This window comes from Phascolarctos cinereus, unplaced genomic scaffold (genome assembly GCF_003287225.1).
Source record: "Phascolarctos cinereus isolate Bilbo 61053 unplaced genomic scaffold, phaCin_HiC Scaffold_4;HRSCAF=312, whole genome shotgun sequence".
Taxonomy (NCBI): domain Eukaryota; kingdom Metazoa; phylum Chordata; class Mammalia; order Diprotodontia; family Phascolarctidae; genus Phascolarctos; species Phascolarctos cinereus.
Genome location: NW_027555847.1, coordinates 247258421 through 247282279, shown reverse-complemented (window position 1 = coordinate 247282279; position 23859 = coordinate 247258421). Strand labels below are relative to the sequence as shown.

General features: G+C 36.9%; 1 protein-coding gene across 1 annotated transcript in view; it reads left to right on the top strand.

The window, feature by feature from the left end:
• LVRN (laeverin) overlaps window positions 1–23859 on the top strand; it is a 54872-nt gene that overhangs the window by 8991 nt on the left and 22022 nt on the right. The window contains exons 4-13 of the mRNA XM_020967295.2: window positions 1682–1808; window positions 3312–3463; window positions 5802–5915; window positions 11115–11264; window positions 12100–12165; window positions 12271–12336; window positions 12887–13059; window positions 14579–14655; window positions 15168–15307; window positions 19925–19980. Of these exons, the coding sequence (XP_020822954.1) occupies window positions 1682–1808; window positions 3312–3463; window positions 5802–5915; window positions 11115–11264; window positions 12100–12165; window positions 12271–12336; window positions 12887–13059; window positions 14579–14655; window positions 15168–15307; window positions 19925–19980 (1121 nt within the window). The remainder of the gene's footprint in view (window positions 1–1681; window positions 1809–3311; window positions 3464–5801; window positions 5916–11114; window positions 11265–12099; window positions 12166–12270; window positions 12337–12886; window positions 13060–14578; window positions 14656–15167; window positions 15308–19924; window positions 19981–23859) is intronic.

Below are 23859 nucleotides of genomic sequence, written 5' to 3'. Positions count from 1 at the left end.
GCAACCAATATATCTTGAGTCTGTTTCTAATACTCCCTTGCCTTGTATATCTCCTAGTTCTCATCAGGTATGGAATCCTGCGTTAGTCCTTCTCTTTGGCTTGGGGGTGGGTGGGATGGTCAGGAAAGAATTAAGGGCATTAAAGAGCTACTACCCACCCTTCAACTTCAGGTCACTACAGACAGTAGTATAAATTGTTGCCTTGTAGTCATCACACATGTTGACTATACACCACACAATGCCACACATAATTTTGGTTTGATTGACTGATGCCCTGAGCTGAAAAACCAGCAAATGCTACTCACAGCAAAGGTATGAAACTCGAGGCTGTTGGACCTGGGCCAGCAAAACTCTAGAGTGCCTCTGGAACCAGATTAAAATGTAGTTTGGAAATGTTTACCAAAGCAAATATAAATACAAAACAACATAGATGAGGTTAATTTGAGGTTTTCTAAGTCTATGCTACCTGGTTCCATTTCTATTTGAGTTTGCCACCACCTTCTTAAAGGCTCATATTTGTATCTCCAGTGCTTGGCAAAATGTCTGGCACATACCAAGCATTTACTAAGTGTTTGCTTGTTGATTGATGTGAATGTCTCCATAGAGACTACTTTTCAACCAGAGGGCATCTCATTAATCCTACATGCTTACTACCTACTAAGGTATTTTTGAAATTCACCGGCTGGAACCATAGAATTTTCAAATGAAGCCTCTAGAAATGCAATTAAGATTTTAGGGGCTAGTTAGTACAATCGATTAGAGGCTGCTGGTAATGCGGTCAAGAACTTGTGTTCAATTCTCATGCAGGGGAGTTGTTGGGGAGAAGGAATGGAAGTAGATTTGCTGGTGACCCTTTCCTAACTTCCAATGAACATAAATTGTTTTACTCAATTTGCTAATTGTCACCTTGGGAAAAGCAGACAGCCTGGACTTGAATAATGAGATTCAAGATAGTGTCAGTGGTTGAGGTGACCTAAGAGAAGCAGGAAATGAGTATGGCAATGTAAGCCCAAGAGAGCTAGCGGTCAGCAGGAGGGCCCCACACCAAAGTGCAGCAGACAAGAAACAATGACCTGCACAGGTTGAGTAGCTCCGTTTAGAAAGAGAAGGTTAAAAGACAGGGGCCACCGAAGACAAACATCATCTATGTCACAATTTTGTCTGGAGCTAGTCTTTAATCAAGGAATAAGTTTTCTAAAAAGAGAATAACATAATTATAATGTACGAATAAGTCTTCTTCAGAAAATAAGAGGAAGCCTGGTAAAAAGGATTAAAGAGTTGAGTTCAGATATAGGAAGAACCTAGATTCCAGTCGGGACTCCGATCCATACTTGGCTTTTTGACTGGACAAATTACTTAACCTCTCAGTGCTTCAGGCAACTTGCAATTGCAGAGAAAGCTTGCAATTGCAGAGAAGATACCAACCTGAATTGAGAGGAGTTTTCTCCGACTCTATCTCCTTTCTCTGGTGAGGAAAGTGAAATTAGCTGAGAGATTGCATACATGTATAAGTGCTCTTGGATTTTATGCATATCTTTAAATGCATCTATTTAAATATTTTATTTTTTTCCTTAAGAAAGGGAGGAACAACATTCTCTCAAAGTAGCATCACAGAAAACAGGTTGTCATATCAAATCCAAACAGATCATTTGTCTTAATTTCGGCTGTTTTTTTTTTTTAGGTACGGATTTGGGCTCGGAAAGATGCAGTTGCTGAAGGGGGAGCAGACTTTGCTTTGACTCTTGCAGGCCCTATATTCTCAAAGCTGGAAGATGTACTTAATGTTAGTTATCCTCTTCCAAAAATAGGTGAGAGAATCTTTCTGTTCTAAGTTGCTTTTTCAGGATGGATGCACATTGGTCAAGGGCCAAGGAGAAGTACTAAGGGACTTGCTGTGGCCCATTGCCACCATTTTCCATTTATTTCAGGGCTGATCCCTATGGAGATGCCATCCTCAGAGCCTTCAGAAAGCAGCTTAATCACAGGGATCATGTCTACTTCTGAGAGACATCATGGTTTAATGAAAAGGGCCTTACAAAGGGAGTCAGAAGCCCTGGGTTCCACTCTTGTCCCACTATGTGGCCTTGAACAGTCCATTTTATGGGCCTGTATGGGCCTCAACTTCCTTATCTGTAAAATTGAAGTTGGGTTTGATGATCTCTAAGGTTCATTCCAGTTTTAAAACTGTATTCTGTGACGTTTATTGTCAACCAGTGAATAAACATTTCTTAAACACCTAGTATATGTAAAGTACTGTTCTAAGTGCTGGAGATGCAAAGAAAGGCAAAAGACAATCCCTTCTCTCCAGGAGCTCACGGACTAATGGGGAGATAACTTGCAAAACAACTAGGTACAAATAAAATATATGGAGGATAACTTGGAGGTAATCAATGGAGAAAACATTAGCATTAAGGGACCAGGAAAGGCTTCCTGTACAAGGTGGGATTTTTGTTGTAACTCGAAGGAAGCCAGGGAGGCCAGGAGGTAGAGATGAGGAGGCCTAGTAAAGCCTCGTAGTCATTCCTTAGCACCCTCTCTCTTGCACTCTTAATTTATCAGCCTGACTGATTACCCTTTACCTGCCTCATTCTATTGACTTTCTTTTCAACCCTTTGTCATGGTGCTTAGGCTAGATGCTAATGTTCCAGCGCACAGAATTTAAAGCAAGATCATCTAATCTAACCCCTCATTTCATAGATCAGGAAGCTGATGCCTAGAGAAGTGATCTATCTAGTCACACAAATAGTATTAGAGCCAGAATTTGAATCCAGATCTTCAGACTCAAAATTCAGCAATATTTCCTTCTACGTTGTAAAAGTAGAAATCACGTGTTTCCATTAATTTCTACAAAAATGTTTATGGAATACCTTCAGATTGCATAGCACAGGATTAGAAATTATAGTGTCTATTTCTCTGTTCTCACAATTTAAAAGAAAAATGAAAATGGTAAATATTTTGTGTTCCACATAATATTTGAATAAAGTCATAATTAAACATTTTTTCTCCTACAGGATGTTACAATCTTGAAGTTAGACCCAAAATATAGTTCATTAAATTCAGTGTTATGATTGCAATTCAGAGGCAATAGAGACTTTGTACAGGGCAACAATTGCCAACGTGATTGATTCGCACAGTACAATAGGGAACAAATAAGAAAATAATATCTTGTTATTTCATTAGGCAAAAATAATGAACATTGAATAAACAAAATAATGAATGTGAAATTCTTATAATGTATGTGCAAGAACAAAATTTTGCATTTTTTAAGAGGCAATGGTTTAATTTTTTTCCTTCAATGTAATTCCACTTAGATCTCATTGGGTTTCCTGTTTTTAACTCACAAGCAATGGAAAATTGGGGACTGATAACATTTGATGATTTTGTGTTGGTGCACGGGAAGGACGACTACCCAGAGAAAAAAACCATCATTTTGTGCACTGTCGCACATGAAATTGCACATCAGGCATGTGGTAAAATGTTCTTTTAAAATTTCATCTGAAAGTATTCTACAGAAGCTTTACAAAGAAAAAAGTCACTATGTAACAGTTACAGAAGTTGGAGTATAATCAGTGCTTTCATTTGTGCCTTATAAAATTGGGATTGGCAATGTCACTGACAAGACTTTATACTCCACTTAAACGTATATTTATTTCTGAATTTCCAACTGACCACACAAATTTTGGTTAAGGAAAAGTAACTTAAGCGAAGTTAGAAAAATGTGTTTGTTCTTTCTAAACTCCATCTTTATAAGAAAGTACATTCAGGATGGCTGTTGACCTGAATCTAATTAGAAGTATTAAATAGTTATAGACTTTTACCCTTCAGAAAATGGTATAGGGGTGGAGGGCAACAGATTTATAAATGTCTATAAATTAATCCTTGGGGTTCTGAAAGACGAGTAGAATCTTGTCATTGTGCCATTATGCCTCACGGTGGTTTTAGAAATTTAGTTGTTTTTCTTTTCTTTTTTTTTCTTTCTTTCTTTCTTTCTTTCTTTCTTTCTTTCTTTCTTTCTTTCTTTCTTTCTTTCTTTCTTTCTTTCTTTCCTTCTTTCTTTCCTTCTTTCCTTCTTTCCTTCTTTCTTCTTCTTTCTTTCTTCTTTCCTTCTTCTTTCTTTCTTTCTTTCTTCTTTCTTCTTTCTTTCTTTCTTTCTTTTCTTTCTTTCTTTCTTTCTTTCCTTCTTTCCTTTCCTTCTTTCCTTCTTTCCTTTTTCTTTTTCTTTCTTTCTTTCTTTTTCTTTCTTTCCTTCTTTCTTTCTTTCTTTCTTTCTTTCTTTCTTTCTTTCTTTCTTTCTTTCTTTCTTTCTTTTCTTCGGGGGGTGGGGCGGTTACCAGCTCAAATTCCCACCCAGACCTTTGTTCATAGAACATTAAGAACAGTTTTTCAGTGAATCTTATACCTACTATGAACGTGTTGCCTCCCTAAGAAGGTATGAAAAGTAGTGTGTGGATGAAATTATAGATGACATAGCTTTCAATAAGGTAGCAATACGAAGTCTAATCAATATCCCCAAATTTTCATGTATATTGTTATGGAACCCAAACTGCCAGATATTAGTGTATTACATCTCTTTTTAGGAATTTGATTACATGTCACAAGATGAATTGGCTGGTATGGAAAACTGCTTTATTCTCTCCCTAGTTGTATCTATCATCTGTTGACATTTTCTTTTTTGTTAAGTGCAAGAAGAAAATAATTATAGGTAAGCCCCTAATATTTATAATGGGCAGCTAGGTGTCACAGTGGATAGAGCACTGGACCTGGAGTCAGGAAGATCTGAGTTCAAATCTGGCCTCAGACACTTACTAGCTGTGTGACCCTCGGCAAGTCACTTAACCCCTATTTGCCTCAGTTCCTCATTTGTAAAATGAGGGCACACTGAAAGAGGAAATGGGAAACTATTCCAGTATCTTTGCCAAGAAAATCCATGGAGTCTCATAGTCAGACATGACTGAACAACTGAACAACAACAATATCCTTCATGCAACAGTTATACAAGTTTGCGCATATCACAGATCAACTAATGTCTCTTGAAACATAATATGTACAATAAAATAGCCTGATTTGTGCCATAAAGTAAGTTTCTACAGTTCCCCAACATCAGTTCTATAAAGGGGTTCCATTGTGCTTAACTTCTTAGGAACTACTCTTAAATATAATGGAGCAAAATGTTGGTATAGAGGAGAAAGAGCTGACCCAAGAGTCAGGAAGACCTGCGTTTAAGACCTGTTTTTGACATATACTGGTCATGTGACTATGGGCAGGGCACTTAACCAGAGTGGCTCAGACAGCCCTCTAAATTGCAGACTTAAGACACTTGTCTGCAAAGTATAATAAGTTGCTGATATTCACCAGTGAAAGGAGTCTTTGTATCAGGATATCTGTACACCTAGGAAATCACAGATTTGAACAAAAAAAGAAAATAAAAGTTAAAAGGCAGGGGGTGGGAAGTGGGTCCTGAGAAAGGATGTACTTCAAGAATATTTGATTTAAAACCTATCATTTTTAGATAAAAATTTTAAAAAACTTTTGGACATGCTTTTAAAAATGTCCAGATGTCAAGGGAATCTTTTTTTTTAAAGCAATAATCACTACAAAGTTACTCATTACTGTTATCTTTAAAACATATTGATAACATAGGGGGTTTAAAATTGCATTTTTAGGTTCTTTCTACTTGCCAACTAAAGCCAAAATATTTCTTGATGTTTTATATATATATATATTGAATGTAAGAAAATACAAAGAGACTTGAATATGAATAAAATGTAAGAAAGTTTTTTTCTTTGTCTCCATTTTTAAAGTGGTTTGGAAACTTAGTTACCATGAAGTGGTGGAATGATATTTGGCTCAATGAAGCATTTGCAAGTTATTTTGAGTATTATATAACTAAAAACATCGATCCTCAAATATTGAAAGTAAGTATTCAGTTCATTTTCTGAGTATTTGTTGAAGTTACCAACCTATAAGTTTATTAAAATCTTAAGACTATTTTCATCCTATCTATATTACATAAGTATATATGAATAGCCAACAATACTACATAATTTTGAAATTTTTCTACCATATTGATTAAATAAATTCTCTTGACCATGTAAATCTAATGTGTTCAATAATAGCTAACATGTACATTACTCTTTAAAGTTTATGAAGTGCTTTACAAATATTATATCAGATCCTCACAACAGCCTGGGGAAGTAGATGTTATTATTATCTCCATTTTACAGATAAAGAAACTGAGGTAGACAGAGAGTAAGGGACTTTCCAAGGGTCACATAGCTAATAAGTATCTGAGGACAAATTTGAACTTGGGTCTTCTAGACTCTAGGCCTGGTGTTCTATCCATTGTGTCACCCAGCTGCTTCAGTCCTGCCTCTGATACATACTAGCTGTGTGACCCTGAGCAAATCACTTAACCTCTCATGGTTTCCAGGGAACTTCTAAAAGTATAAGTGGCAGAAAAAGTCCCAACCTGTAGAAAGAGTTCCCCCAGTGGGAGTTCCCATTCTCAATGAAGTCATAGGTACGTTAAAAAAAAAAAGAAAAGAAAAACACAAAACATTTTTACTATGTTATTGTTGTATCTTAGTATGAAATGGTTTTAGTGTGTACATGATGAAGTCAAATTGATTTATTTGTATTTCACTCATCAAAAATATACTACAGTAATATATTATGAGACAGGCTTGACACCCTAATCTATAGCCTTTTCTCAGGTCTTATCCTCACTCCTTTTGGACTTCTTTTTTTTTGTTCATTTGACTCTGTTCCACTCCTTTTGTTTTGGTCTGGGCCTAACTCAGGTCACTCCCCTGGTAGGTTAGATATTGAACAAAATGAGACACTTCTAAGTCATTCAACAGTTAACAAAATATTTACTCATCTCTGTCAGGAAAAGGATATTCAACATGGATAGGCATTGAGGGCACCTCAAGTTGATTCAGCTGAGAGAAGGACCTGGGTTGCCCATCATTTTCCTCTGGCCAGACATCAGAGAAAGCTCCGGGCTCCTCATGGATGTTCTGTATTCTGGTGACCAGGAAATGATGTCAACAGCCTGAGCCTTTAATCCCCTGAGCCAACCATGTTTTGGGGATGATTTTAATACCCTTTAAGGAAAAACTAGCCTAACTTGCATGGAGGCAGAAGTGAGGATATTGCTCCTACCACACTCTCCTTCCTTAGCTTCTTTAATACTAACCTCTCTGAATCTCTTACACTGATTTTAACTCTTTTTCCATCTCCTTTTCTGGATCCTCTTCTGCCTCCTGCCTTCTTACTGTGGAGTCTTCCAAGATTCAGTCCTCGACCCTTTGTTCTTTTCCTTTGCTGGATCCTCTTCCTTCTCTTCCTTGAAGATCTTTGGTAAGTTGCCTCCTCCTCTCCTTGTTTCACAATAGTTGGGAGTGGAAGGGGGGAAGATAATGAGGGCCTCAACTAACACAGTGTCTGTGTGAGTAGTTAAGGGATAGACACAAGAGATGCTGTAGAGATAGAAGCAACAAGATTTAGTGAGTGAATGTGGGATGAAGAAGAGTAAGCAGTCAGAGATGATGCCAAGGTATGAAAAGTGGATGACTGCAAGGATAGTGGTGCCTTGAACTGAAATAAGGAAGTTGTAAAAAGAGATGAGTTTTGTCAGGGAAAGATAATGAGTTCTGTTTGGGATTGTTGAATCTAGGGGAGATCAAGCTTGAAGTGTTCAATAGACAATCAGTAATGTGGGCCTGGAACTCAAGATAGACACAGGAGCTTGAGATAAAGGTATAGCAATCATTTGCATAGTGACAATAATTTAGCCATTAGAGACAATGAGGTCAAAAATATGAGAAAGCATAAACAGAAAAGAGAAGAAGGACCAGAATAGAGCCTTAGGGTATACCTATAGCTATGGGATGTATGGACATATAATGAGCCAGCAAATGATAATGAGAAGTAGTGACCAGACAGGTAAGAGTAGAACCAGGAAAGAATAGTGTCATAAAATCCTAAAGAAAAGAAATATCCAAGAGGAGACATTAGTCAAAAGTGTCCAATGCAACAGAAAAGGCCAGTTTTGCAATTAATTAGTAACTCTAAAGGGAGTAGTTTTACATGGCTGTTGACTACTTTTATTTCTTCCTTAGAAAACTGCCTGTTTATATCCACATACCATTTATCAATTGGGGAATGGCTTTTATTCTTGTAAATTTGAATTAGTTCTTCATATATTTTGGAAATGAGACCCTTATCAGAGAAACTTTTTTTTTCCTTTTTGGTGAGACAATTGGGGTTAAGTGACTTGCCTAGGGTCACGCAGCTAGTAAGTATGAAGTGTTTGGTCTGAGGCGGGATTTGAACTCAGGTCCTCCTGACTTCAGGGCCAATGCTTTATCCACTGCGTCACTGAGCTGCCCTGAAACATTCTTGAAGAGAGTGCATTAGTAGGTGTCCAGATAGTTAAAATTCCTTTTCACTGTAGTATTCTATGACGTATTTTTTTCCCCTAAATTTTCTATGTTCTATTTCCTAAATTTTTCATCTATTTCCTCTTCTTGCCTAGGGAGCTAAGGTATACCCCCTGAAACCTACTGCGTCTCTTATTACCTGTTAATCCTCACACAAATGCTCCCCTTCATATTTCTCCCCTTAAGGGAGAAGATATATTCATATGAGCATATAATCTTAGTATATGAAAGGCAGTATAGCTAGGGTTTTGAGCCAGAAGACTTGGCATTTGAAACCTGCCTGAGACACCTAGGTAGCTTGTGTGATCAGAGCACTTCACTTAATCATTCAAAGTCTGTTTCCTCATCTGTAGGTATTCTCTCAAGATTGTTGTGAGAAAAAGTCTTTGCAAACCTTAAAGTATTATGTAAATGTGAGCTATTAACAATAATAATTCACACCTTTTTATCTACTTTGTTCTTTTTCTATGATATCTAGATCAAGATCCAAATTACAGTGCTGAGTCCTATCCTACCAGATGTATCTTGGTGGTTTTTTTTTTTTTTTGGTGAGGCAATTGGGGTTAATTACTTGCCCAGAGTCACGCAACTAAGTGAGTGTTATGTGTCCGAGGATGCATTTGAACTCAGGTCTTCCTGACTCCAGGGCTGGTGCTCTATCCACTGCACCACCTAGCTGCCCCTTGGTGATATTTTTTGAGATCAAATTGGCATCCTTGTATGACTTGAAATCACAGATTTTATTCACTTATATATTTTTTCTTAAGAATCACTGGTGCATTCATTTGCTCTTCTTCTTTCTGTATTGTATCTAGTGCTCTCTATGTCTCGATATTTATATGCCCTCTATATCTATCTCTCTGCTTACTCTCTAGGCTTGTCAAATCTACATAGGGAGTTTTCTTTCTTCCTTTCCCTTTTTTGGGTGTTATTCATAAGACTCCAGACAAATATTTTTATCAGTCCTTGTTTAGGTACACTCCATCTCTTGCCAGGAACCCATCATTCCTTTATCTTAAGTTGTCTTCCAGACATTCAAATCTCATTCTCATACAGCAATCTCAGTCAATTTTCATTTTCCAGATCTGTTGCTCTTTTGTTCCCCCTATATTTAATCAATGGCAGTGATAAAAATATCACCTGTACGTTACAAGACCTTCAGTTTTGTTTTTGTTTTTGCCTAGGGCTTCAATATTATTAGCAATACTTCTTATGTTCCTTCTAGTACAGGGGTTCTTTACCTGGGGTCTACAAAACCTCAAGAATTCTGTGGGTAGATTTGGGGGTGGGGCATGAACTTAGATGGGAAAAAATTATATTTAAATTTTTGCTCTCTGACTGAAATTTAACATTTCCTTCAATTATTGTATCTATAGACTTAGCTAGACTGCTAAAGGGAGTCCATGACATGAAAAAGGTTAAGAACTTCTATTTTAATAATATCATTCCCCCCCTTTTCCTCCTCTCCCCTCTCCCCCAAATCACCAGAAGTGGGTAGTGAGTTTGACAGTTCTAGGAAGAGACTCTCTATCCCATCTTGGATACATGACCCAAGAATACCATTGACTTCCTTGTTGTTTATATAACAAATGGTCAATCAATAGTTGCCTTAATATCCCTCTGCACAGATTCACCAGTCACTACCAAGCTCCTGTTGAAATATTATTGGGTTACCTTTCACTTGATGGTACCTGTGGGTCCATGTGGTTATTCCTGCTTTGTCTGGAGATGATACAAGAGACTCATACCTTTGATATGGCTCCCAATGTCTGATGGCATCTTTCCCCCGTTCTTTCTTGTTTCACAGTCTTCTACTCTTTATCCTTCTGAGACAAAAATCCCCTCTGCCTCTTGTCTTCTTTGTTTCCTGCCTGAAATACTTCATCTATTCTTTCAGGGAATGCTTCATTCTTCCTGATAAACTGAAGCATAGAAAAAGCATTCTTATATCCCTTTTATTTTCTCCTCTAGAATAGAGAGCATTTTACATACATATATACAGAATAAATTAGAGAAAATCATCAGAGGGAAGGCACTAAATAATAAGTTAGTTCAGGAAAGACTTCTCATACAGGATGGGATTTTAGCTGGGACTTGAAGGAAGCCAGGTATACTCTCTGCCAGTCACAGCCCTCCAAATTTGCTTGAAGTGAGCTTGATAGATCTTCATCTTCTTTCTTCTTGTTCTTTTGGCTAATCCTTGTGTGTGGTTAACTGCTGTGCAAAACTACCTATTTGCTAGATATGAGATGTAAATATGGTGAGATCCACCTGCCTTGATTCACTTTGCTCTTTGTTTCTAGATATTTCTTGGCCCTATTGGGGCATCACCCTTAATTTATTTAGCTAATAGATGCACAGAAGACGTAAAGACACACGCGATAACATTTGATTACTTAATGAGATCTAAAAACCATTGTTCACTTTGCTACCCTTCTCTAGAATCTTGTTTTTCCTTCCTTTGATGTTGATATTTCTGGCCCTATTTAGGAGGAGAAGAGACTTTATTTAAGAGGCTTACTAGAATTTCTAGGACAGAGAAATAATTATTTATGTATGATACTCTAACACTCAGCGTTTTATTCCCTCCCAATGATATCACTTTCTGGCTACACTTTAGAAACTTTGAACTCATGTTTCTTGGGGCTAACTCATTTTTTACTTTTCAAGTTTCAGAATGAGTTCTTTTATTACTCTTATATGAGAACTATTTTCAAAGAAGATCATGGGACCATGTACCGAACTGTATCCACAGAAGTAAAAAACTACACAGAAACAAAAGAAATAGGTGAACTCTTTGACCTATATATTTATAAAAAGGTAAATGAAATTATTTATCTCATTTTGTTATGTGCTTATTAAAAAGACTGGTTAAAAGATGGGTTTGATAGTTCACAGAACAAATTGGCTACTGTAAAATTTTCATTGCAGAAGGTGTACCTCATGTTATGCAATAGTTGACCTCCTGACAAAGTTAGGAACAAACTGATTTTTTTTTTGTAAATATAATCAATAATAATAGCTAATATTTTATAGTGCTTTAAGGAATAAAAGGCACTTTACATGTGATATCTCATTGGATCCTGACAACAACCATGTAAGATAAGTGCTATCTTTATCCTTTTTTTACACGTAAGAGAAGGGGGCTAAAAGCAGTTAGGGGACTTGCTTAGGGACACACAGCTAGTAATTGTCTGAAGCAGGATTTGAATTTGTCTTCTGGACTCCAAGTCCAATTTTTTGTGCACTACACCATTTAGCCCCCTTACAGAGTACCTATTCAATATGTACCTCACACTAGTTATATATGTTCTAAAGCAGCTTATTTAAAGGACGTGTATGATGAATCCTTTTGTAAGGTAGACAATCTTTTTATCATGTCAACAATTACCAACTATTTTGCCATTTTTTTTATTCTAGGTTTTCTTTAAGTATAGAACACTTGAAGTTTAAACTTCAACTCAAGGATAGCTTTAGATCACTTTTCTAGCATATTTATTTTTTAGATAATATGGACGCTGTGAGGGAAAATAGAATTCATTTTTAGCATGTGCTGAGTACTTAGGCATTTGATTATATTTATAAAATGACTCTTGTTGGTTCATAAATACTTAATTTTATTCAAATAATATGTCCTGATTTTCTTGTGCTTCAGGGAAGTTGTATAGTTCGGATGATGTCAGATTTTCTTGGTGAGAATCTGTTCCTTAAAGGACTGGAAGTAAGTCTGGAAAAACTAAAGCTTCCTAAAGAGAGAATGCTACTTTTTAAAAAATTTTTTGCATCTATTATCATTCCTTTAATCATAACTTCCATTTCTCCACAGTCATATTTGAAAACATTTGCATTCTCAAATTCTGAGCAAGATGATCTGTGGAATCATTTTCAAATGGTACTTTTTCTTCTTTTTTACTTACATAATCTTTAATATGTCCAGTGATTTGTATGCTGTATTCTGTGAATGAATGAATGAAAAAAACAAAACATTCATTAAGCTCTTACTATGTGCAGTGCCCTGTGTACTGGGTGGGGGTATAAACAGAAAAAAATAGGACAGCCTTTACTCTCTAGGAGCTCACATTCTAATGGGGAAGATAACATATGGATGGTTTTACTTGTAAGTTGGATAGAAAATTCCTATGGTCCTAGGAGTAGCAATTTGGTATGGTGCAGTACTCTAAGATCCAAAAGTGTGTGGAGTTTTATTTATAACAAAAGACTATAGGAGAACAATATCAGGGTGTATATGAGGAAAGACTACTCAGCACTGACCATTCAAGAAACCCAAGGTCTGAATCCAGATGTAGGGTTTGGCATAGAACCTAGGCCATTGATGTGTGGTAAATGTTGGGTAGGATAGCAAAGAAAGTTCTTAAAGAGGATGCTTTGCTAAAGGTTATTATTACATCATATTTGTATGATTTTGTGTTTTTAAAAATTAGGTTCTAGACAACCAGACTGAAGTTCTCTTGCCAGCATCATTAAAAAGCATAATGGACAAATGGACACACCAGAGTGGATTTCCAGTTATAACATTAGATGTGTCTACTGGCATGGTCAACCAGAAACCATTTTTTCTCTCTGATTATAAAAACCAGATGACTCCCTACCACAAGTATATTGGCTTGACCTTCTTTACTTTATCTTTCTTTGGGATTGAGTTCTGCTCAGATGGAAAGCTGGTGCTAGAGATGAGAAAGGATTACCCTTATTAAATACTGTGTACCCCCTTGGGTTTTGGAGGCAGTTGTTTGTTACTCTGTAGGCCATGGGGTGGGACCCTCTCCCTGCAAGGCTAAACATTGTTAGCATGCGTTTGGGGTTGAAATGTAATTCTTCCCTTGGGGTCAATGCAAAGTGAAGCTAGAGGCATAGAAATCAGCTTAGAACTTTACTTGTATCTCCTCCTCTTTCAGACAACATATGGGGGTAGAGGCAGCAGGGTAGAGAGATAAGAGTGGCCACAGCTTACTTTTGCTGAGATACAAAAGGTTCTCAATGAAAGGAGGTGCAAAAACTAGTCTTTCTTCCCAGAACACTATTCTAAAGAGTAATAATGAGGCTGCAGTAGACAAATGAAGAAAAGAAGACACAGATGATTGGAATTTGAATAAGTTCATTACCATTTCTTGAGCTGGGTTTTGTTTCTCAGTTTCAATTGTTATAAAATGGTTACACTACCTTATCTGCCTTATCTGCATCCCATAGAATGTGAAATAGGCAGATATTACCTGTGTTGTTTCTTTAAGACCTCTCTGTAAAGGAACAGTAAGATCTTTGAGAATAGGTAGAAACCTTAATTATAGCCATCCAAATTAGCTGAGTCCCATAGAAACCTGGAGAGTAGGAATTTTAATAAGAAGACAAAATCTATAAAGTACAATTAGTATATTTCTTCAGAAGATTGGCACTTATTCTTTTGCCATTGGAGAAATTATTCTGTTCTTATTCTGTTCTTATAAGTGAATATGGGAAGGCCTATTGAACATTTTTCAGATTTATAGAGAGTTTTTCAGGCTGATAAATATTTTGAAGCTATTGGTGAGACTGATTTCTTTCTTTTCTTCCTAACTAGCTCTGCACTTTTTTTTTGTGGTGGTGGGGGAATCTAATTCAATTTCATTCAACAAATATTTGGGGGGAACCTAGTGCATGCAAGGTACTATAATGGGATACAGTGATGAATAAGATAGATTTCCCTGTCTTCAAGTATCTTACAAGCTAGTTAGTTGTCACAGGTGTTTTTGTGTATGTCAGCAGTTAATTGGCATCCTTCAGGGAAGCCAGCTAGCTGAATATGTAGCATAAACCCCATTTGGAAATTAACCTGCAAAAATCCTATGTAAATAGCTTTCCTAACAGTGTCCTTAGTTGGTCTTCTAGCTTATAACTAAGTATGACAAAGTATAAAATCAGAAGAAGAAAGTGGAATGGAATGAGAGGCAAGAAGGAAATACAAGTAGAAGGCAGGTTGCTTTGGCAGAAGGATAAGAATATCATGATAGCAAAGGTCAGGCAAGAAGAGCTAAAATTTGGAGACCTGTCTTCTCTTTCAACATTTTATTTTATATTCATTAGGAATGCATTTTATTTTATATGAAAATTAACCAAATATTCCTTTTTCCTCCGATAAGCAACACATGGACTGTCCCCATTACTTGGATAAAAAGTGGAATTGTACAACCATTAGTCTGGCTAGATAAAAGCAGCAGTAAGTATCTTCTCTTCCCCACTTTTTTTTTTTTTTAAAAAATAGTTCATACAGGGGCAGCTAAGTGGTACAGTGGATAGAGCTCCTCCAGCCTTGGAGTCAGGAGGACCAGAGTTCAAATCTGGCCTCAGACAAATGATACTTAATAGCTGTGTGACCCTGGGCAAGTCACTTAACCCTGATTGTCTTACCAAAAAAGAAAAAATTAGTTCATATACATAAGTGAAGCAAATAAAAATTTGAAGTCAATTGTTTTTGGAAAATATTTCATTTGAAACTAAAATAGCATGTAAATCTGCAACTTTAATTGAAAAGTAGTGTATATGAAAAAAAAAAGACAATTCAATAGAGAATTTTCTATTTTAATCAAGTAAGAAGCCCATTGAGTTACCAGCTCTGCTGTCTTTGTTTTGGTACATCTGTGGTTTACAACTGACGATGCATAAATGTACATACTCAGATACTGATGAGAAACTATGTTTAACAACATATTTAAAAATCTACTTTTGCAGAAGTATTTCCTGAAATGCAGCTATCAGATTCAGGACATGACTGGGTGACTTTAAATTTGAATACAACTGGATATTATATGGTTAATTATGATCAGTTGGGTTGGAAGAAAATAAACTTATTGCTTGAAAAAGACCCAAAGGTAAGAGATCAACTTTAACTTTTTGTACATTTTAATTATTTGCATAAACAGTGTGTTCTGTTCTTTTATCTGTTGGAGGCTAGGTAGGAGTTCTTACCCTGGGGTCTGTGAACTTAAAAAAAATTCTGATAACTATATTTCACTAATTTGTTTCCTTTGAAATCCTATGTATTTTATTTTTACAATTTAAAACATTATTCTAAGAAGGAATCTATCAACTTGCACCAGACTGCCAATGGCATGATGCCATGACACAAAGTTAAGAACTCCTACTATATAGGAATATACCTATGGGGGATATTGTTGAGCGAGGAGAATTTGTTTTAGTCCCCTGACAGTTGATTTCCTCTTGACCTTGTGAAATGGCTTTTACAGTTTTTTCCTTCAAAATTTATTGACGTTTTAGTTGGTTTTGGATGTGATTTCAGTAGTTTGTAATGAGGCAGCTAGGTGGCGCCAGGAAGACCTAAAAGTTCAGATCCAGCCTCAGATACTAGCCAGTCACTTAACCTTTGTTTCCCTCAGTTTCCTTATCTGTAAAATGGAGATAATAATAGCACTTACCTCCTAGGACAGAATAAAATAAGAGAATATTTGTAAATTCATAGTATTTGTAATACTACAAAATTTTATAAATTTATAAAAATAATTGCAAACCTTACAGTTCTACATAAATGCCAGGTGTTATTCTTTGGATTTAGATAGGATCAGACTATTAAAAGACTGTTGACAAAGGAGCTTTTTATTACTCTAACTCATCAGAATTTCCACTATTTGAACAGCTGCAGAGCCTGGATTTACATGTAGCCTCTAGCATGACCCAACTGCCCCCTATGTGGTGATGGTTGGTGGTATAATAGAGCAGACCTACACAAAATTGTTTTCTTTCTACACAGAAACAATGGAGATGAGAGATTCTTTTCCCACCCACCCCATTTCCTGAGACTTATTCTACCCCCTACTCCTCAAAGATAATAATAATTACTATTCATTTATCAAGTACTTTATGGTTTACAAAGTGCTTTCCCCATTAGAAAACCCTTGTGAGGGAGATAGTGTGCATATCATTTTATAAATAGAATACCTCAAATGTGGACACAAGTTTCTTGGCTCTGTATCTGGCCTTCTTTGCACTTGACTCTATTACCTAGAAGTATCCCAAGAGACTCATTTAGGAAAACAAAACAAAACAAACTTCTTAAGAATTAGAGTTATCTCGGGGCAGCTAGGTGGCACAGTGGATAGACAGTGGCTCTGAATTCAGGAGGACCTGAGTTCAAATCCGGCCTCAGACACATAACACTTAACTAGCTGTGTGACCCTCGGCAAGTCACTTAACCCCATTGCCTAGCCAAAATCAACAACAACAAACAACAACAAAACAAAAAGAATTAGAGTTATCTCAAAGTGAAATGAGCCTCTTTAGAAGTGGTAGGGATAAGATGACTGATTGTAGGGTATGTTATAGGGAGCATTCCTTATAGGGCTAGGGGTTGGACTAGGTAACCACTAAGGTCTAAACTCTAAAATGTGTGATTCAATGAAATTTACTGCATTGAAAATTTTATTCTAAACAACCTGGTCTTTTTTCTATGTAATCCTCATTATAGATACCAATGAGGATGGGCTATTTGTGAAAGTGCTGTATTTTAAAATTTGAATGACTGATAGTCTTAATTTTATCATGAAGTTTTATCTTTTTGATGCCTTTTGTTTTTTAATCACATTAATTTCTGAATATATCCTTCTTTTCCTAAATAACAAACTATTAAAGTCAAAGATCAAAAGAAAGCAATTTGGGAAAGCTAACTGAGACATTGACAGTTTCTGACAGTATAAGTGATATTCAACATCCAGAGTCCTCCACATCATCAATGAAGGGTGAGAGGTAGATTTTCCCAGCTCCTCTTGGGAGTTAAGCTTAGTCATTATAGTCACACGACAGTCTGTTTCTTTGTCCTTTTTTCTTTTCATTCCATTCTATTATTGCTGTGACGCGTATTGTGTTTTGAGGTTTGCTTACTTTCCTCTGCTTTGCTTCTTATGTATTCCCATGCCTCTCTAGTTTTTTTTTATACTTCTTTCTTACAGCACGGTAACATTCACTGTATTGGCTTAGTTGGCCACCCCCCAACTGATGGGAACCTACTTTGTTTCTACTTCTTTGCTTCCACAAAGAAGTATTACTTCTAATACTATTAATATTGGGGTATATACGGGACCTTTCTTTGTGTCTTTAATAGTGTATATCCAATCTCTGGTTTAAAAGAGATAGACATTTTAGTCACTTTCTTTAGCTTAATTGCAAATCTTAATGTATTTTTACTGAAGTTGAAAAAAAACACATAAAATCTCATTAGTTTTGAAAGCATTCATCAAAATTGTGAAACATTTATTAATTTATAAAAGCATTCCTCTCCATGAAAAACTGGTCGTTGCATTACTGGTTACTTACCTTCAATAGTCAATTTTTTTGTTGAAGAACTCAAATGAAATAGTTTATTTGAAAAACACAATTAGATGAACAAATGAATAATAGGAAATGGAGAGAAATCTGCTTAAGGGTTTCCATATTTCTAATGAATATTGAATGTAAGGGGTGGCACAGTGGCTAGAGCATTGAGCCTGGAGCCGGGAAGACCCGAGTTCAAATCCAACCTCAGACACTTACTAGCTGCGTGCCGCTAGACAAGTCACTTAACCCAAGTTTCTTCATCCGTATAATGAGCTGGTGAAGGAAATGGCAAACCACTCCAGTATCTTTGCCAAGAAAACCCTAAATGGGCTCACGAAGAGTCAGACATGACTGAAACAGATTCAACAACAACAAAATTGAAGTAAGAAATGTATGAAATGTTATCACTGCTAGCTTGTCTTTAAGCTGTAGTGGATCAGACCAGAAAAAACAAGCTTGACTGAGTCAATTGCTATCCTTTCAAGTCAATTCAACTCATCAGACGTCTACCTGAATGCTCACAATTTAACCTAGCACTGGCCTGGTACTTATGAAGGAGCAAAGACAAGAAACAAATAAGGCTTCTGCCCTCCCAGAGCTATCAGTTGTATATAAGATAAAACAAATAAGAACGTGATTAAAGTTTATTCCAAATGCAAATAAAGTACAACGAGTGCTTTCAGGAGAGAAACTTAAAAGAATATTAGGAAGGGAAATTTGTTAATATCTGTGCTAGGTTATTTGGAGAAAACTGGTGGGTGACACTGAGCATTTCCATTTATTAAAGAAAGACACTCCCTGCCTCCCCCCCAGTGACATCGAAGCATCAATTCACATGAGAACCTGACCTTCTAGAGCCCAGCTGGTCTACTGTTTCCCCAGGTGGCAGATGATAAATGCTCACATTTCAATAGGACTTCCAGGTTGTTGTTGCTATTATTCTGTTGTGTTGGATGCTTCAGGACCTCATTGGACTATGTCCATGGGGTTTTCTTGGCAAAGATACTGGAGTGGTTTGCCATTTCCTTCTCCAGTGTGTCCCCATTTTACAGATGAGAAACGGAGAGGTTACATGACTTCCCCAGGGTCGTACAGCTTGTAAGTATCTAAGCCAGGGTTTGAACTCAGGTCTTCCTGACTCCCGGCCCAGTGCTCTGTTCACTGTGCCATTTAATTGCCCCCTTTCCAAGCTGACAAATCTCTCTCATAAAAAACAACCCAGTGAGAAAGTGCAAGTACCATTTCTATTTCGAGTAAAGGATTGTATGTAGAATGCTTTGCAAACCTTAAAGTGCTATGTAACAATGAACTGAGACAGAGAAAGATTAAAAGACTTCCCATGGTCACAGAGCTAGATAGAGCTCAAGGTGGGATTCAAACCCAGGTCTTCTCACTCAGGTCCCGCATTCTTCCTACTGCATAACATTGTTCTACTCCCCCATAATATATATTGATGAAATCACCTTGGAAATAAGCACCCTGAAAATGATTGCATGATCCAACTAACGGGCCAGTTATTTCAAGTAGCATTTGGTATGATTAATCAACAAGTATTCATTGTGCATCTCTTAGCTTAATTTGGACAACCTATTGAATTTCATTGTAATAATTCACATTTTTATATAGTACTTAAAGTTTTTCAAAGCATTTTTCTCACAATCCTTTCATGTACATACCTACCACTGAAGTCTCAAAAAATAGACTTACTGATTTATTTTTCAATAAGATATGCAGGGTACATATTATCACCCCCCTTTTACAGATGAGGAAAACTTAGACCCAAACATCACCTAGCTCATAAATGGCAGGGCTAAGACTTCAACCCAGGTCCTCTGACTTTTTTTTTTCTTTTTGGTGAAGCAGTCGGGATTAAGTGACTTGCCCAGAGTCGAATACCTAGTAAGTGTCAAGTGTCTGAGGCCAGATTTGAACTCAGGTCCTCCTGACTCCAAGGCCAGAGCGATATCCACTGTGCTACCTAGCTGCCCTGGTCCTCTGACTTTTAAGACCAGTTTTCTCTCTATGATGCCGTACTAATGATACAATCACTTATTAAAAGCAAACACAATACATGTTTATTAAGTATTAAGTGACATTTAAAAAGATTGATTTTCTTCCTGAACAAGTTTTGTTCTAACTCTGTAATTTCTGTTTTTATACAGGCTATTCCAGCCACTGACAGGATGAAGCTGTTTGATGATGCCTTTAGATTGTCTCAGTGAGTATTTTTTTAGGGGACCTTGTTTAAAAAAAAGATTTACACTCTCATGTTTATTTCCTAAAATACATAACTTTTAACGGTTTCAATGAAGATGACATTTTTTGGTTATATTGGCATTTTGTTGTATGAAAAATTATTTGAAATAAGGGGGAAATACTTTGTGGCTAAGAAAAAAGAAGTGTTAAGAGACCATTGTCATAATGGCATTTGTTTATGGAACTTGACTTGTATTTCCCAAAATGTTACAGGATAATACTGTAATTTTATTTAAAGTATATGGTGTTTTTACCTGATAAAGTAGTGCATGCTTAGATATTGCAAGGTTCTGTGAGTTCACCTATGTGGATAGTCCTTCTATCAATGTATATTGGCACCCCTCTATATCTTAGTAGAAAGTCTTCGGGACTTATTGTTTGTTACAAGAAATCTTCATTTTGGATACAACTCTCTGTCATTGAGCTTCTCCTAACATGTCTGGATTGATCCTTGGAAGACAGGCTATCTCCAGACAGGTACATAGAGCTTTTCCAACTTGGTAGGAAGACTGAGAATAATTTGTGCTTGCTGGCATATTCTGTGATAGCTAAGGGTCATCTTTGTGCCATGATGAAATGTTGAAGTAGGACTTCAGTAGAAGAAAACAATACCTATTCAAAATTAAGAGAATTTGCAGTAAAGAATTTGGGATTTAAGAAAGATTCCCCTCCCCAACTTGACTTTTTTTTTTCTACTGACATATCACTTAAATGAGTAGTCCACATTCATTGCTTCCATTTGCTTATCACGTTAACTCCTTGAAATTTGTTATCCTTTCATATCACTCTCCTAAAACTATTCTAGTTGAGTTAGAAATGATGTTACCAATCAACAAGCACTTATTAAGTACTTTTTTGTGTTTGAAGTATAGTGCTAAGTACAGGGGATGAAAAAAAAAAAGCAAAAACAATCTGTACCCTCAAGGAACCTGAAATCTGAGAACAATAGCTAGCACCTATTTAACTCTTTAAGCAAAGTGCTTTACAAATATTATCCCATTTTATCCTCATAACAATCCCAGAAAGTAGATGCTATTATTATCTCCATTTTACATATGGGAAAGCTAAGGCAGACAGAGGTTAAGTGATATACAGGGACACACAGCTAGTAATTGTCTAAGGCTAGATTTGAACTCAGATCTTCTTGACTGCACTTTCCTACTGTGCCACCTAATCTAGTGTGGGAAATAGCATGTACATAACCAGTTATACATATGAGACAGATACAGCAGATGGAAGGTGTCTTTAGAGAAGAGGATACTAGCAGGTAGGGGACGTGGGGGAGGCCTCCTACAAGCAGGTTGTGCTTGGGCTGAATCTTAAAGGCAGCCAAAGCTTTCTAAAGGTGAAGGTGAGGAGGGAGAGCATTCCAGAAATGAGGGACAGCCAGTGCAAAGGCACAGAGACGGAAGAGGGAGCACCTTGTATGATTATAGCCTAGTTACACCTAGTCTTTATCTCTAATCTATTCTGTCTTGACCTATTTGCAGCATTTGATATTCGTGATCACCGTTAAAAAATTTTTATTGATGCCTTTTGTTTATACATTAGAGTCATTCTTGAATATGCACCTCCCTTGCTCAGTGAACTTTCCCTTGTAAGAAAGAAAGAAAATACAGTAAAGGAAAATTAAGACACATTGATCAATCTGACAGCATTAGCAACATCCCATGCTCACAGCACCCCCACATCTCAAATGAAAGAAGGGAGATAAATTTCCTTATCTGTTCTGCAGGGCCAAGATCTGACTCCCCCTACTTGAAACTGTTTCCCTTTTTTCTGGACTGGGCCTGACTCAGGCCATTCTCCTAATAGTTTAGGTTTGATATTAGTACAAAAGGAGACACTTGTAGGTCATTCAACAGTTAACAAAAAAGCAATTTACTCATCCATAACAAGAAAAGGATAGACATTGAGGAGTTACCTATTGTCATCTACCTGCCAGGCATCAGAGTGCCTGGAGCTCCTAGTGGCTGCTTTATACTGAGGTGATGAGGAAGTAACATCATCAGTTTAAACCTTTAGGCCCCCAAATCAACCACATCTCAAAGAAGGTCTCAAGACCCTTAAAAGAAAAACTAGCCTAACTTGCCTGGGGGGAAGGGTTAGGATACTGTTCCTAATTATGCCTCCCTAGGCTTCCTTGACATTCTGCTATCCTGACTTTCCTATCTCTCTGACTTCCTTCTATTGTCTCTTTTGCTAGTTCATAGATTCTAGTAGAGTGAAAATTGGAAGGGAACTTAGAGACTATCTGGTTCAAACCTTTACTCAATTGATGAATCCCACCTATAACAACAAGAATAATATCTCATCCAGCGTCTTCTTTTTAAAAAGTATTTTTATTCATTTCATTGGGTAGCAGTGGATAGAGTGCTGGGCCTAAAGTCAAGAAGGCTCCTCTTCCTGAGTTAAAATCTGGCCTCAGATACTTACTAGTTGTGTGACCCTAAGCAAGTCACTTACCTTGTTTGCCTCAGTTTCCTCATCTATAAAATGAGCTGGAGAAGGAAATGGCAAACCACTCTAGGATCTTCACCAAGAAAACTCTCCAAATGGGATCAGACACAACTGAAAACAACTAAACCAGAAGAACAACAAATTTATTTCCCAATTACATGTAAAATATTTTAAACAATCATTTTTTAAAATGTTGAGTTCTGGGGTAGCTAGGTGGTGCAGTGGATAGAGTGCTGGCCCTGAAGTCAGGAGGACCTGGGTTCAAATCTGTCCTCAGACCAAACACTTGACACTCACTAGCTGTGTGACCCTGGGCAATTCACTTATCCCCAATTGCCTAAAATAAATAAATAAATGAATGAAATGTTGAGTCCTAAATTCTCTTCTTCCTTACCATCCCTCCCCCTTCCTTGAGAAGGCAAACAATTTGATATCGATTACACATTCACATGTGTAATACAAAACACATTTCCCTATTAGCCATATTACAAAAGAAAACACAAACAAAATGAAACAATAAAGATGAAGAAAGAAAAGTATGCTTCAATCTGCATTCAGAGTTCATCAGTTTCTCTCTGGAGCTGGATAGCATTCATTTTTCATCATAGGTACTTTGGAATGTCTTGGATCATTGCCTTTATCAGAGTGAAGTCTTTCACAGTTGATTAGCCTTAGAATGTTACTGTCACTATATACAATGTTCTCCTGATTCTGCTCACTTCACTTTACATCAATTCATATGTGTCTTCTCAGGTTTTTCTGAACCATCCTACTTATCATTTATTATAACATAATAGTATTCCATCACAATCATATACCACAACTTGTTCAGTCATTTCCTAAATGATGGGCATCTCCTCAATTTCCAATTCATTGCCACCACAAAAAAAGCTGCTACAAATATTTTTGTACAAATAGCTTATTTTCCCTTTTCTTTGATCCCTTTGGGATACAGATCTAGTAGTGATATTGATAAGTCAAAGAGTATGCTCTATCCACTTCGCCACGTAGCTGCCCTCTGCCCCCAGCTTCTTCTTGAAGACTTTTAGTGACAGGGATTCACTAACTAGCTCCTCAGGCATCTCATTCCACTTTGGTTTAGCTGTAAACTCTAGGAAGTTTTTCTTACTTTGATTCAAAATCTGCCTCTCCTATCTGTTGGTTTTAGTTTTCTTTCCCAGCATTAAGCAGAAAAAGTCTGATCTCTTTTCCAAAACATTAACTGACGATTATTATCACTTCCCCCTTTAGGGTTTCTCTTCTTTAGGCCCAATACCCTAGTTCTTCTTTAGGCCCAATACCCTAGTTCTTGCAGCTAGTCCTTGTTTGGTATGGTTTCAAGTTCCCTCAACATCCTTACTGTGTCCCTCTGAATACCCTC